At 40.0% G+C, this 16,248-nt stretch overlaps 1 protein-coding gene across 1 annotated transcript in view; it reads right to left on the bottom strand.

The window, feature by feature from the left end:
• The window catches only part of EGF (epidermal growth factor), an 83,192-nt gene that overhangs the window by 51,541 nt on the left and 15,403 nt on the right, over positions 1-16,248 (bottom strand). Inside the window, exons 2-5 of the mRNA XM_012810342.2 lie at positions 12,294-12,493; positions 9,392-9,573; positions 8,763-8,990; positions 7,625-7,827 (exon numbers count right to left, since the gene is read on the bottom strand). Coding sequence (XP_012665796.1) covers positions 7,625-7,827; positions 8,763-8,990; positions 9,392-9,573; positions 12,294-12,493 — 813 coding nt within the window. The remainder of the gene's footprint in view (positions 1-7,624; positions 7,828-8,762; positions 8,991-9,391; positions 9,574-12,293; positions 12,494-16,248) is intronic.

The raw sequence follows: 16,248 nt of genomic DNA, 5'->3' as shown, positions 1-16,248 counted from the left end.
CAGTGTCAATGACCAGGAAAATCAGGTCACCACCTATTGGTCACCTCTCCCACATAGACTAGAAGCCTGAAAGCAGGGCTCCCCCTGGAGAAAGATGGTATTAATACAAGTATCAAAATAACCATAACTACGGTGAATAAAAACATGTCGACTATTGTTTAAAATCCATGATTTTACAAAGATGCTTTTTTTAAAAAAAGTGACCTTTGGAAGATACTGAGATACTAACTCTTGATTCTGAAAACAGGCAAATTAAGGGATAGGATCAAGCATTGAATTTACCTTTTCTATAAAGGCTGCTCCTCAGGGAAAGCAAATATCTGATGTGGAAAGTTTCTTTATGTAAGAATTCCAGCTAATAAATGCATAAGCAATGATAGAATTAAAATATCATCACTTGGAACCTCTAACAAAAATATAGCTGTAGGCGACGATAATCAATAGCTTCTAAAACTATTATGTGACAGAGTGATGAGAAACTTTACCATGGATGGATTGGGCCAGTGCCCCTGAACTGCTGATTAATCTTGAACATCACGGGAAGAATGAGAAAAGCTCCTCTGCACCTGCTAATGTGGTGCAGTAGGAAGCTTAGGGGACCAGCTTCAGTGCTTCCCACAAAGCATTCTTGCCAAAAATCTGACTGATCCGCCTCTCGCACTAACCCACCAATTTATAGGAAATACAGAGGGTAGAGAAACATGTTAAATGCCACCGCGGGAATATCATCTGCAAAATCCAGAAAGGGGAAAATTTTATAGGACTGATAATCTGGTTTCCTGAACAAACAGAAGGCAAGAAAAGTCTCAGATTAGAAAATAAACAGAGTCTACAGCCAGGTATGGGGAAATCAGTAAGATGTGAGAGCCGCTGAAAGGAAGAAGACAGAAAAATGACACAGAGCAGTCCCGAGTAGGAATGCATTTCAAGTGGCAGCCTTTTGGTGTCAGGGCACACCTACGTTATAAACCCAGCTTTGCCCTACCAGTCCCATAACTGTTCCCACGTAAATGTGACTTTCGTCACTAAGAAAACACCAATAACTATAAATGATGTTAGAGAAATACAGAAATCCATATCTTACCAAGATTTCTATGAAAAATAACAGAGCTTTATGTATGTAAATTGATTATCTAAAATTATATGAAAAGATATTCATCTTTGTAGGAGGATTCTTTCTCAGGGGTTTTCAAATAACCAAGGTTATACAGCAGACACTCCAGCAGTGAAATAATAAAAATGATTCAGAATCCCACCTTGGCAGTTTTAGCTACACTAATTACTTCCAGAAGGAAGCATTTCCAGGTGGAGGCAATTACTCTTGATAGAATTCAGCAATGTTTTTGTGCATAGACTGAATGCATTTTATACAGCGTTAGTTATAGATACCCTTCATTTCCCAAAGATAATGCTTCAGAAACTCTCTTACGAGCTTAAAACTGGAATCTACATTTGAAGCATAGAGAAAAAACCAAAAAAAAATTGAGCCTTTTGCAAAGTAAAGTCAGGAGGCCATAAACTAGTTGCAAAATCTCCAGAAGCTGAGCTTGAAATATTCCCATTAGCATTCTGTACAAAGAAGTTCCCACACTGACTCTGAGATTCATGTAATAGCATAGGTGTCAGGGTAGCCAGGAGAGCTGCTAATAAACTCAATCATGACAACCTGAATGGAAGATCAATGCTGGGTCTATTTTCAGACAGCCAGGGACAAGTGAGAGAAAGATTTTCTGAGTTTCTGAAATTGAAAAATAAATTTAAGAAAAGAGAGAGAGATAAAGTTTTGACCCATGATCTGTGCAGAATGAAGCATTTACCCACCAGGAAGCCATGGATAAGCAGTGATATGCTAAATTACAGGTTTTCCCAAAACAAACCAGACATCTAAAAGATGAAATGATAGCTAATAGCCAGAGTATAGTTGGGGAAGCAGAATGGTATTAGTCTACCTGGGTTCAAATCCCAATTCCACCACGGTGTGACCTTGAACAAACTATTGTGACATCTCCAAGCCTCAGATTTTTAATATGTAAAACAATACTAATTATCACACCTAATTCATAGGGTTGTTGTAAATGAAGATTAAGTGAGGTAATGTAGGGGAAGTCCAGAGCATGTAATTTTGTACATACCTAATAAGTGTGATATTTCTATTAGGAAGGCAACATGTATTTAGATCAGGTCTATCTTTAAACTTTGTTCCTTATGATACTGGTTAGGGGAGAGAGTGGCAAAGGATGTTCTTTTCATTTGTTTTTTCAGCTCTTGTTCATTAAAGCCCTCTAGGCATTAGGAATACAATGCAGAGCTGTGTTCCCTGTCCTCCTAGGACTAAGGAATTTAGGAAGACACAATTGTGGCAAAGCAGAGTAGGGGCCATTAAGTGGGGAAATTCTCTTTGAACATACTCTCCAAGAACGTGTTCTCTGAAAACACAGAACAGCTGACTTACTCCCCGGTGGGTCAGGGAAGGTGCGCTCACGTTGGAGCTCTCAGAGGATGAGGAGAGAGCCCGCGAAGAGAAGGAGGAAGAGACTCCCCCAGCGTGGTGACAGGCCTGGAGAAGGGAGCAAGCATGCCTTGTGGGAGGAAGGTGCATCTCCGAGGGTGGCTGCAGCGAGGGTGGCTGCAGCGGGGATGTAGGGCAGACAAGAGTCAGAGATGAAGCTGAAGAGCCAGCAGAGGGCTTTGTGAGCCAGGAATGAGACTGCACTTTAATTATACTTTAATTACTGGTGATAGGGAGTTGTCAGCACGTTTTAATCAAGGAATGAGATGATTGGGTTCTCATTTTGAAGGATTATGCTCCCTGCAGCATAGGAAATGAAGGCTAGGATACTAATCAGGAATGCCTTGGGGAGGGCCCCTGGTTAGATCCCAGGGGATGGAATTAATAGGACTAGAAAACTGATTTCATGGGGTGGGGGGTGGGGGAGAAGCCAGCAACTCCTAGATTTCTGCCTTGGGAAATGGAGTGGGTAACTGGGCTAGGGACACCACGGGGAAAGGAGGAGGAAAGAGGGAGGTGAAAGTTGGTAGGTGGGTTAATTTCTCTGAGCCTGAGGCACTTGGAAGAAATCCAGGTAGAATGCTTACATCTGTACCCCATAAACGCATTAACGTGTACATAAAATATATATATATAAAAAAGATGTAAGAAATGTGGGTCAACTTAAATGTCACCAAATCTCCTATTGTCAGGGACACAAAAGATGAAAATGTTCAAATTTTATTTAACTTAAAAATAGCCATGCTTTGCCACTTGGGAAAAAAAAAAGAAATCCAAGTAGAAAACCTCAGCGGGCAGGTAAACAAAAGCTGCCGCAGTGAATGCACAGGTACAGACTTAAGCATTCTACTTGGACTTCTTGCAAGTGCCTCAGGCTCAAAGAAATTAACCCACCTACCAACTTTCACCTCTCTCCTTCCTCCTCCTCTCCCCGTGGTGTCCCTAGCTCAGTTACCCACTCCATCTCCCAAGGCAGAAATTGAGGAGTTGCTGGCTTCTCCTCCGCCCCACATGAAATCAGTTTTCTAGTCCTTCATAAGGATATCTTTGCTGAGGCTGAACCTGTGCATTCACTGTGGCACTGCAGTTCCAGGACACTGCAGACAGCAAGTGGGCATGGCCCAGAGGAAGGACCAAAGCCCCTGTTCTTCAGGGACTGGTCAGATCATCAAAAAAACAGCCTGCTGGAGAAACTGTGGCTCTGATCCTTTGATTTAGGGCTCACCGATCTCCATCAGCAGCGTAAAACTCCTCTACAACCAGCCAGTCTGAATCCATAAGCCAAGGACTTGCTTAAACCAACAAATCAGTCTTCCCTGGGAAGCTTCCTGGCTTTGCCTTTGTGGGCTCCACCCTCGCCTTGGTTGAACAATCTCCACCAGGGCTGCTCTCGTTTGTATATTACGAATAAATCCCCAGTGTTTTAAGTAATTTTCTCTGTAGTTCAGCACCATAGCATGCTACTCATTAATTCATTGTGCTTTGGAGTTTTTTTTTAAATTAGTCTAGAGCTCCAAAAAGAGGTCTGGGCTAGAAATAATAGTTCAAAGTCCTGCGGGCTGCCGCATGGGAAATCAAATAGAAAAATGTCACAGTTTGTATCAGTAGAATGGTCCTGTGAAATTCTACTTGAGAAAAAAAACAACCATTTAACTTTAGTGAATCCAACATTTCTAAATCATTTGATCTTGAAAGTTTTTTCTTTCCCCCAAATAATCCCATTAACTCTCACAGAACTAGCATTCTATAGAACATACTTTGATAAGTGACAGTTTAGGAACTTTGCAAAAAGTTTATTGATATTCTTATTCATATAAATACTTACATTTTATAACACAAACGTTATCAACCAGGTTGCATAATTTTTCTCAGTTATCTCTTCATTGAAGTAGCTTCATTACTAAGTGCCTTGTAAGCTAAAGTACTACTGTTCATACGGTCAGAGGAGCAGCAATTGCAGGTATAAAATCCAGGAGGAGCTAACCAGCCTCTAGAGAAGTCTTTACTTTTGAAGCATGTCAGGCACATTGAGAACCTGAGGAAAGTTATGTACCATCTTTGTATGGGGAATATTGCATATTTTCACCTAACACACACACACACACCCTGGAGATCTAATAGCCCTAAGTAAAGAAGTCCTATCCTCTAAAACACTAAAACAATTTAAACCTAATGTATGATGGCCAAGTAACGATGCTCTTGAAATCAAAAGTCTTTTGTGTCTGGACAGTGTGCAAAGCCCATCCTTTGGTCAATAACTAGAGCCAATCTCCAATGTCCTTTGACTTCTGGATTCCAGGTTTGCCTGTGGCTCCGCAGCTGGCAGTGGCTACCCAATCAAATTCTATTTGCCACCTTATTTGAGGGTGTTCTTTAGTGAGTCATTATGGATTTTTTTCTGAAATTCATGCTTTCCGTTATCCTATTTGAACTTCCTATCAAAGAGGCCAGTAATAGTGAGGAACTCTGAAGAGAGAATGTATTTATGGTATAAAGAATACTACACTGAGAGATTGAAGATGGGGAATTTTTTCCAAATTATCATTAACTAGCTGCATAATCCTCGAAAAGTCACTCTGTTTGTTCAGATTTCTCAATTATGAAATTATTGCCCTTGCAACTTGCCATGATAAATGAATAAGATAATGCCCATGAAGACCTTTTGCAAACTGTGAGGTTACATGTAAATGTAAGAGAGAATGATCATGATATCATCATCACATATCTATCGTGATTATGAATGAGACTCAGTAAATTCTCCTTATAGTTTTGGTTGCAACTTTGTTGTAAGTCATCACCACTCAGATAATGAGTTGTATTTGAAGATAGCTCAAGTGGAAGTTTCCCAAGGAAGGTGTCTGGCAGAATATTGCATTCATGGCCAAGATGCGTTCACCCTCTACTTTAGAGTGTGGCCACTAGGTCACAATAGGTTGCTATTTAATGTGGTGCTACAACCCACAATTGAATTGTTTCCCATAACATTTGCTTTGCAAGTTCAACTAAACCAGTTTTTAAAAGTTACTTATATGAATAAATGCTTCATCTCTTGAAATTTATTTTATCCTTTGCAATTCTGTAGTATTGCATTGGAAGCATAGTCATTACAGATTTTGATTATAGTTGCTAGCTAGGTTTTTAAAGAAACCCAATAAAAAGCAGTTACTCAGCTCAAAAGAAAAAGTTACCAGTTAAAAAGAAACCTGTCTGGGGGTATAAGAAGTGACAGCATCTATTCCTCCTTGACTCCAGCCTCCCTCCACAAGCTCATACCTATCCTCCTGTTCAGTCCCACAACTCTCTTCAGGATCAGGTTTATTATTTAAAGGGGAAAAGAGGCAGGTATCAACACACCTGCATGCTGACTGTGGCAGGACCTACAGTCTCTAACGTCTTCCACACCATCACCAGACCCTGGTGCCATCCCAATAGGTAGAATGAAGAGGATAAAATCATTCTATCTCATCTCTGTTTCTGCACATCAGAGGACTATTTGGAGATAAAATTAAATATATTTTAAAACCATCTTGAAATTAAACTTTTACATCAAGGTGAGATGTTAGTGTAATGTCATTTGTGTGGCATCTATGTCATACTGAGCAGCCTAACAATTAGAACAAATTAAAAAAGCCTAACGATTTTTGAAAAAAAAACAAAAGCGTTATATGTTAAAGACTTCAGAGAAGACTACCTTTGGAAGTAGAAATTTGGGAGTGTGCCTACATTCAATCATTCATTCATTTTACTAACACTTGTTTATTTATAAATTTACTAAAATTAATTTATTTATAAATATCCACTGTATATATGACGGTGAAAAGACAAGGAAGATGGACATGGTCCCTGCCTACATGGTGTTTATAATCAAGTGAGAGAGAGAATTAAAAAAGCAAGCAAGTTAATACATAATGACACTTTGGGATGGGTTCAATGCAGGGTGGACCAAGAGAAATATAGGAGGCAAAGGGGCCTACTTTGATTGGCTGAGCAGAGAAGGCCTATCTGAGGACAGGGCATTTTAGTTCAGAACTGAAGAGTAGTCCAGGCCAGGGGAGAGTGAGTTCTAATGCCCAAAGGCAGGAAGGAGTGTGGAATGTTGGAGGAGTGTAGGGAGACTTGTTTCAGATCTAGGGAGGGCAGAGAACACTAGAGCAGGTTGGTCAAATATTGACAGCTTGGTAAAATGTTGAATTTTAACCTAAATATAAAGAAAAGCTTTTGAAGGATTTCAAGCAGGGGAGCAAATGGATCAGATTTATCATTTAAAGGGGAAAAGAGGGGAGAGATCAGTTGAGTGGCAACTATAATAGGCCAAAGAAGAAATGCCCAATGGTTTGGACTATGGTGGTAGAGAGAACTGGACATCTGGGATGAATTTGGGGGAGGTGAAAGGAAAAGATCTGGTGGCATATTGGAAACTAGGGGTGAGATAGTGGGAGAGATTAAGGATGAACCTGTGTGAGACCAGAAAATGTAAAGGATGATTGCTGAGCTGAACAATTTACCTCTGAAATGTAAAGGATGGTTGTTAAGCTGAATGATTCAGAAGTGGATGCAGAAAAAGTTTCTGCCCTTCCTTTAATTACCAAAAAGCAGGACATAGATTTACAAAGACAACAGGTATCCAGCCTTCCCTCTCCACCAGGGAAACAAAAGTTAGGCGCTGAAAACAATTTGAGACCCTGTGGCCTGGCAACAGCATCAAAGTCCTACATTAACAAGCTTTATCAATTAGCCTTTACCGGCCATTTATTTGCCTTCCCCCAAATTGTTGCCAGTAGAAACTCCAAGTCTTTTTCCTTTGTCTTGTCCCTTCTCTAGTCCATTACCATTCTTGCTGAGGATGCTATGTAAGCCAGAATTTAAAGCCGCCTCTTTGAGAACTACTCATCCCCTGGGTGTTTCCCATGTATAGATGAAATGTGCATGCTAATAAATTTCTGGTTTTCTCTTACTTATCTGTCATTTGTTACAGGGGTTCATTCCAAATAAGAACTTATGAGGACTGAAGAAAAAATTATTTTTCCTCCTACAGCCCTTTATTGTCTGACTTGAGCAAAGATCTGGGTGGGGACTGTATACCAGAGGCCCCAAGTGAGGTCAGGGATGACTCACCAGACTCTAGAGCACTGTCCTTGGCCTTGGGCTGTACAAGCGGATGCACTAATTTAAGTTCACCAGGTGGTCCAGATGACGGATTGAGGCTGATTCTAACCATATCTCTCCCAGTGTGTTTGTTGGCTATCCAAATCATCTTTGTTTTCCATGTTGAATAGAAGATGCGGTCACCAAAAAGGGACATTGCAAACATGTTGTGCCTAAAAAACAACCAGGGAGGAGAAATGGCAGGACATTTGTTCCTTGGCTTTTTAAAATTTTACTTTATTTCAATTTTGTGTTTGTTTGTTTTGACACAGAGTCTCATTCTGTTGCCCAGGATAGAGTGCAGTGCCCTCAGCCTAGCTCACAGCAACCTCGGACTCCTGGGCTCAAGTGATGCTCCTGCCTCAGCCTCCCCAGTAACTGCAACTTCAAGCACCCACCATGATGCCTGGCTAATATTTCTATTTTTAGCAGAGACAGGGTCTCACTCTTGGCTCAGGCTGGTCTAAAACTCCTGAGCTTAAGGGATCCTCCCACCTCGGTCCCCCAGAGTGCTAGGATTACAGGGATTGTTTGAATTTAAATCACTTACCTTTTCAATTGTTTCTTATTTAGCATTAGAAAAGTATATTAAGTTTATAATTTTGTGTCCTTATAATCTGAACTAGGATATAATTTCTAGCACCATATCCACTGCCTTTATTCTGTTAGCCATCACATAAGTGTAATGAAAACAGGGTAAGAGTGGGTTTCTTGTGACAAATTTCTGCCTCTTGCCACAAGCTGGACAGTCAGTTCCTGGCATGACAGCAAGTCAAATGAAAGATAGGTGCTTCACAAAACATTTGACATTCCAAAAAGTAGAATTCTGGCTAACATGTGAGAACTTATTATATGCCAAATAGTCTGTTGATGATTTTTATTTGCATTTATTTACCTTGCCTTCACAACAATCCTAACATATAGGTACCGTGATAATCTTCACATTAAAGGAAACAGGATAAGAGAAGTTATGACCCAAAGTCATTCTTCTAATAAATTGTAAACTTGGTACTTGAACTACCTCAGTTTAGGTGATAAAAGTAAAATTAATTTATCTTACGAACTTCAAATGGTAATTATTTTGTTTTATACCAAAAGCAAAACTTACTGTGTTTGATATTTGCTAAGATGGACAGAACCTCCATCATAATCACAGGAATAAATATGAGAACTGCTTCCTTCTCTGTCGTAATGAATCCAAAAGAGCCGCTTATCAAGCAGATCCAGTGACATAGCTGTTATTTTCTGTGACGTCTCCAACAGAGTCCTCACTTGCATGCCATTGAGATCTGCTCTGTGAAGGCTGCCGGCCTGCTCTGAAGACCAGAACATGAACCTGAGAGCAAACATGTAGTTGAATGTGTAGTTACCAAAACGGCCAGCTCTTTCAACGTTTCAGCAGCCCCTAGCTCCTGCACAGAACGAGCAGTACTATTTTGAATGAAAATTTAATTCAACAAGTACATATTGCCTCATTACAGAAATTACAAGTGATGTCAAGTTAGAAGGAGAATTGTGTTTCTATAGCAGAATGCCATGATAGTTAGCAGTGTCTGTGGAGGGGGCCTGCCTCAGTCCAAATCCAGGCAACTGTCCTATTGAAAATGGTATTTGTGTGTGGTACAAGATGGCCTTTGACTCAGTGAGAAGGTCCCTTTAAGTTCAAAATGTAATGATTCTATGAATCTTCATTAGACTTAGAAACATATTTCCTTGTCTGAATACAGCAGAATTTACCTTTCTACTGGATCAACTGCTATATTCGCAGGATATTTTAAGGCACTTAAAAGAACACGGGAATTATTTCCTTTCATATCTGTTACTGTAATGATTCCTTCCTGTTGATTTGACCAAATAATTTCTTCATTTATCCAATTTACTGCCATTCCAGAAACATTTTTCTCTATATTGCACACTCTCTGAAAAATCAAATTTCAAAGTTATTAATGATTCCTTATTCACAACAAAGTTATTTTACTGTTATATATAAAAGTCTATTCTTTTAAATATTTGTCACTTCTACCCATTCCCAAAATTATTGAAATGATAAGATAGTCGCAATATGGTGCCTTTGTTTTGATATGGCAATATTAACCCTCACCCCTGAGCCTACCCCACAATCAAATATATCTGGGCATACTATGTACCTCACAGCTTTGAAAATGAAGATTATCCTATACATCTTTGAAATCAGGCATGCTGTATTAATGCCATCAAACACATTCTTATCAGGTAATATGACCATAATGTATTAATAATTTCAACTATCGTTAAGAGTGGAATTTTGATGCTATCTTAAGGACAATTTATTCAATCCCATTTGCTAAAGGAATTTTCCAGATCCTCGACAGATCTCAATTTCAAGCTTTGCTGCATCTTCTCCAAGATTCCCTTGGACTATGAGCATAAAGCCATGGGTTTGGTGAATTACCTGTCAGAATCCTCCCCTTTTTTCTGGCCCTTTCTCCTCCATCCTTTCTGCAGTCCTCTGTGCCCTCATCCCTGACCAGAGAAATAGGGCTTCCCTTTATGCACCCCGACTGAGTGGCCACCACTAGTTATCTCCTAACTCCAATAACGAACAGGTAAACTGATCTTCTTAGAGGATGGAATGTTGCAAGGTGGGCAGAAACCCTGATTTGCACCATTGCAGATTTCTGTGGAGTAAATATTTCCACCATGGCAGAGTTCCAGCTGCTCACGGCCACTCTCCTGAACTTGGAGTTGAGCTGAGATGGCATAATCTCATGAGTCCCTCACCTCACACAAAGAAATCTAGCCAACCCATTTTATCAATTGCTAATATAATCATAGATAAACTCAGCTAGGTCAGTTGTGTTTTAACAGCTGTCCTTCATAAACAATGTTTTAACCCAAAGAAATAACGGTGAAATTTTTGGCATCAGGATGAAACTTTCCTAATGACTTGATATAAAATTGTAACTATTTGAAGTTTTTTTCTTGTTCTGTGACAAGAAACCCTCCAAATTCCTAGGCTCAAGATTTTGAAACTACCAGAAGGGCAGAGAGTAGTGAGCAGCCATCCTTGTTAAAAGTGAGATTAGCAGGTATTAGAGTTGTGATAAAACAGATTAGCACCTAATTGAAGCTTTTAAGAATAACTGGAGAGAGAAAGTTTGGGTTGAAAAATAAGAAAAAAAAACAGTGTGCATTTTGTGTTGGGAATAAATATTTGAAGTTTCTCTAGTCACGTGCACTTTGTAATCCATCTCCAAAGAGTTGAGAGAACATTTCTCCCGGGACTCATTAAGTATTCTACAGCTAAGAACAAAGATTAAGGATCTTTTGTATCAACTTGAAGTAAAATACATTAGATCTGTGGTCTGCTTTATTTTTTTTTTCTAGAGTGCCAACACCTTGAGAATAAAAGGGAAAATTTTTTTCTCCCTACATGTCATGTGACAAAACAGAGGCTTTTTTTTTTTCTTTTTGCCTTTGTTGCCCTTGGTAGAGTGCTGTGACATCACAGCTCACAGCAACCTCCAGCTCTTGGGCTTAGGTGATTCTCTTGCCTCAGTCTCCCGTAGCTGGTACTACAGGTGCCCACCACAATGCCCGGCTACTTTTTGTTGTTATTGCTGCGGTTTGGCTGGGGCTGGGCTCGAACCCCCACCTTCGGTATATGGGGCTGGCGCCCTACTCACTGAGCCACAGGTGCTGCCCTCTAACAGAGGCTTTTATATGTATAAATAGTGTTTCTCACTCTCAGCACTGTTGAGATTTGGGGATGGATAATTCTTCATTGTGGCACCGTCCTGCATATTCTAAGATGTTTAGCAGCATCCCCTCACCTCTAGATGCCAGTGGTTTCACCGCCCTCCTACCTACCCAGTTAGACAACCAAAATTGTTTCCAGAAATTGCCAGATGTCCCCTGAGGGACCAAATCCCCCACCACGCCCCCAGTTGAGAATCCTGGGTATCATGTAAATATCAAAAACAGTCATTGGAGGCCAGCGAGGTGGCTCACACCTGTAATCTAGCCCTCCGGGAGCCTGAGACAGATGGATTGCTTGAGTTTAGGATTTGGAGACCAGCCTGAGCAAGAGCAAGACCTCATCTCTAAAAATAGCCTGATGTTGTGGCAGGTGTCTATTGTCCCAGCTACTCAGGAGGCTGAGGCAGGAGGATCATTGGAGCCCTCGGTTTGAGGTTGCTGTGAGCTGTGATGTCATAGCACTCTACCGAGGGCAACAGAGTGAGACTATGTCTCAAAATTGTGAGCTGTGACGCCACGGCACTCTACCCAGGGCGACAGCTTGAGACTCTGTCTCAAAAAAAAAAAAGTGAGACTTTGTCTCAAAAAATAAATAAATAAATAACCCCAACTATTGGCATAATCTGTGTTAATTATGAAATAGTGATCTGAGTTAATAAATTTAAATATTTTAAAAATTACATTCATGTTCTCCTTTTCTCCTTTTGGGGCTTCTGAATAACAATTTATGGGCCTATTCAATAATATATTACCACAGATGCAGATTAAATAAGTATTTACATTTGGCAGACACATGTTTGAACTGGAATGTAATTTTCATTTTTCTATATAAGAATTCAATATATTATATATGTTAGCCTGTGCAAAAATTCCTTACATACCATGGGTAACGGTACTTTACCTCTTGTCTTGACCCATTCAGAAAAACTCTTTGCAAAAGTTGTCTCTCTAAATCCACCCAATAGATTCTTTCCTTATTGTAGTGAAAATCCATGATCACTGAGGCGCCAGCATCCACTGCCAATTGTTCATGGTTCGTTCCTTCCAAATTGATCCTAAAGATGCTATTTCCATGGGAGAAAATTAAGAAGGGTGCAGGACCTGAGTGGGAAGAAAGAAACCAAACTATATGTTTTCAATACTTTCTCTGATTTAGACAAAATACTTCCCCATGACAGGCAACACCATCAAAAATTATCTTCAATTCTTGGTTTTATGTTTTAAATCAGGGCAATTGTGTAGAGAATAAAGAGTTACTGTAGATCTTCACAGTTCATTTTGTGAATCATCTTCTCCACAAGCTGTAAGAAATAAGCATTGCCAAAATATGAAAAGTGAACTATTTGAAGTTATCTATAAAATGCCTTTTAAGGTTTAAAAAGAAACCACTCACATTTTGACTATATAAATTGGAACTGAAAATACCGATATTATCATTTTGGAAATGGACTCCTCCCTCTCTAGCCTCACCTTATGACTAAAGCCTTCAGGGTGATGACATGGGAGATGATGAAAACCCAAGGAAGGTCTTAAGGGGAAGAGGAAAAAACTGAAATGTTCTCTAGTGAAAGTTCTGAAATATTTAGACCCTGTTGGCTTTGCCACACAACATTCAGGATGCCCAGTTAAATTTGAATCCCATATGTATTGCATGGGCCATAATTTCACTAAAAATTTATTTTCTATGTATCTGAAATTTAAATCTAACTGGGAGCTCCACATTTTTATTTGCTAAATCCAGGTAATGGGCTTCACTGGATTTCTTAGTTCCTATATAGAAACTAAGTGTGCTACTCTGACCCTATATCCAGGGTCAATTCCTGTTCTAGGGGATGGCCACCTACCCACTCTGACACCCAACATCAACATCTGCTTGGGAACCTGGTCCCTTCTTTGCAAACTCACTCCTTATTACTGGCAGACATCACATAGAACTTGCCTTTGACACAAGATGACTCTAGGGGATGGTTTCAACCCCTGCAGATTAGTTTGATTAGTTTCTTTGGTTAGGAGAGACCTGAGGAAGGTGGTGAGGAGGCTCTGCCACTCTGCCTTTAAAAAGTGGTGGAATCACTGGGGTGAATAGGGAATGAAAGAGAATTCTGACAGCTTCCCTGCTGGGCTTACTGTATTCTGCTTTAATATTTAACCTGAATACCTTAATGGGACTTAATAAATGTGTCTATTGTTAGACACATTAGAGGTTTTAAAAAATGATAGATTAGGGGTGGCGCCTGTGGCTCAAAGGAATAGGGTGCTGGCCCCATATGCCGGAGGTGGCAGGTTCAAACTCAGCCCCAGCCAAAAATTGCCAAAAAAAAATAAAAAATAAATGATAAATTAACATCCCCTTACTCAGGGATTATATTCTAGAGTCAGAAAACATTAACTTCACTTTAGAGAATACTCTGGAATACAGATACAAGAGGCAGGGAGAACTATAAGATCATGAGAGTTTGAAAAGGTGCCAGCACAACCGTCTAAGGCAGTGGTTCTCAACGTTCCTAATGTCGTGACCCTTTAATATTAAAGGGTATTAAAGGGTCGCAGCATTAGGAAGGTTGAGAAACACTGGTCTAAGGGCACTAGCTCAAATCACTCTTCCCTTATCTCTGTGACAACATGAGCCCTCTCTCTGCACAGCCATGTGGGGGGTCTACCCTCCATCGCCACTCCTGTTGTAGAATCCCAGAGGCATCTTGGGAGAAATGGGAGGGCCCTGACAAGAGCCAGGGGCTTCCTTTCCAGTCCTGGCCCACCAGCTTCTCTGGACATCTCACAGCATCTCCTCTGCCTCTCTCTGGGGATTATTGAGGAAAGGAAAGGAAATGATAAATGTGAAAGTATTTGATTAATTGTGGAGGACTGCATATATGTCGTTTGCCATTGCTTATTCCCACAATCGGGGTTTCACTATACAGGATGTATGACTGTGGAGATTTGAACCCAGGGACCAGAACGTGGATATTAGTCATCTCTACTGCATCGGTGAATCATGAAGAAAAGGAAGACCCTAAGAAAAGGTACCCTTCACCCATAGCTATTAATCATAGGCCACAGACTACTTACTACAGGCCTGAAGATTGACTGCCAGGTGTCTTCTTTGACACAGGGATCATGCATTCTCTATAAACTGAATAAACATGTCTAGCACGTATTATTAATGTTCAAATACATTGAGACATTTGGTGAGATCAATAGAACGTTTTATCTATTTAAAAGTATCACTAAATAGGAAGTTTCCACATTCCAAAAAAAAAAGGAGAAAGGAAAGGCACTCTAAACATTTTCATATTTCTCATCCTAGAACATGGTAGAATTCTTTGTTCATAATAGGTCTTCAAAATTTTGAATAAGTCAATAAATTAATGAAGAAATAATTGTGTTTTATTTATTTATCTGGGTAAAATGAACAGATCTATCAATTTTATAAAAGAGCCTATCCTATGGTGTTATTTTACCAATGGCAATAGTAATAATGACAAATTTTCACATCTAGATCTTATTTATCCTCAATATGGCACCATGAACTAGATAACCCAGATATTAGTCAATATATTAGAGAAGAAAGGAAAATTTGGAGAATACTTTAATCCATACAACACAACTCATAAGCATTAACTTCCCCCCAAAATACAGAATAATTACAAAAATACTACGCCAAAGTATGAATGATTAATACATTTTATGTTCAGATTTTGCCCATCCAAGGGCAAATCATAGCATGCAGGGTTTAGCACAGCATCTTAGAACTGGAAGACTCCAGACATTTCCTAAATCTTTCCCCAGATTGTTTATTCAAAAGAATCACACAGGAGGCTCGGCACCTGTAGCACAATGGTTACGATGCCAGCCACATACACCAAGCCTGGCAGGTTCAAAACCGGCCTGGGCCAGCTAAACAGCAATGACTACTGCAACAAAAAAGTAGCCAGGCATTGTAGTCGGCACCTGTAACCCCAGCTACTTGGGAGGCTGAGGCAAGAAAATGGCTTAAGCCCAAAAGTTTGAGGTTGCTGTGAGCTGTGACGACATGGCACTCTACTGAGGGCAACATGGGGAGAATCTGTCTCAAAAAAAAAAAAAAAATCACACAGGATGCCTCTGGGTATGCCTGTGTGTGTGTGATTTTTGCACATTCCTGCCCTTGAGAGTCCAATTAATTCAGTATGGGTGGGCTGACAGCTACAAATGTGTTTTTTGAACAGTCTCTCCTGGTGATTCTCATGTCTTGGTGAACCTGGAAAACAGATTTTGTTAAGAAGATTCAATGATGCTTCCCAAAGTCCCACTCTTAGTTAGCAGTGGAACTGAAATTAGAACCCGGGTACTGCCCTCTCTATCCATTGCTCTCCAACTCTTTCCTGCCTTGGTCTGGGCTGTCGTGTGTCAAGACACTACAATCTTCATTTTACTCGTGTAACTGATTCTAATCCCACTTCTCTCCAAATACTGTTCATTTTCTCTACACTGCCAACATCCTTTTATGTAAACCAGGGTCCAGGCTGTATTTGTAGAAATGAAATATAATATGATTTCAAAGACAATTCAACACTTTGGGATTTAGGCTTGGTGAAATAGTCATTATTCTGTTCTACCCCTGAAAATGATAATAGTGATAAATCTTCTGATAGTGTTCTTTCAGACCTGTCAAGGACTCTGTAAACAGTGGTGTGTGGTACAGTCTGCGGATTTGAATGTCAGCAGGTGTGTGTGTTTGAACAGCTAAAGCTTTCCCACGTCAAAACCTACTGCGTTTATGGCGACTACAGTTCAGTAAGAGGGAAGTGCTGAGAAAACGAAACATACAGCTGACAGTTCACAGCAAATCAATTAGAACCTCTGACTTTTTTTTT

The sequence above is a fragment of the Otolemur garnettii genome, unplaced genomic scaffold (genome assembly GCF_000181295.1).
Source record: "Otolemur garnettii isolate 467f Iridium unplaced genomic scaffold, OtoGar3 scaffold00129, whole genome shotgun sequence".
Lineage (NCBI taxonomy): Eukaryota > Metazoa > Chordata > Mammalia > Primates > Galagidae > Otolemur > Otolemur garnettii.
Note: the sequence above shows the minus strand (reverse complement) of the source record. Positions and strands in the feature narration are given on the sequence as shown.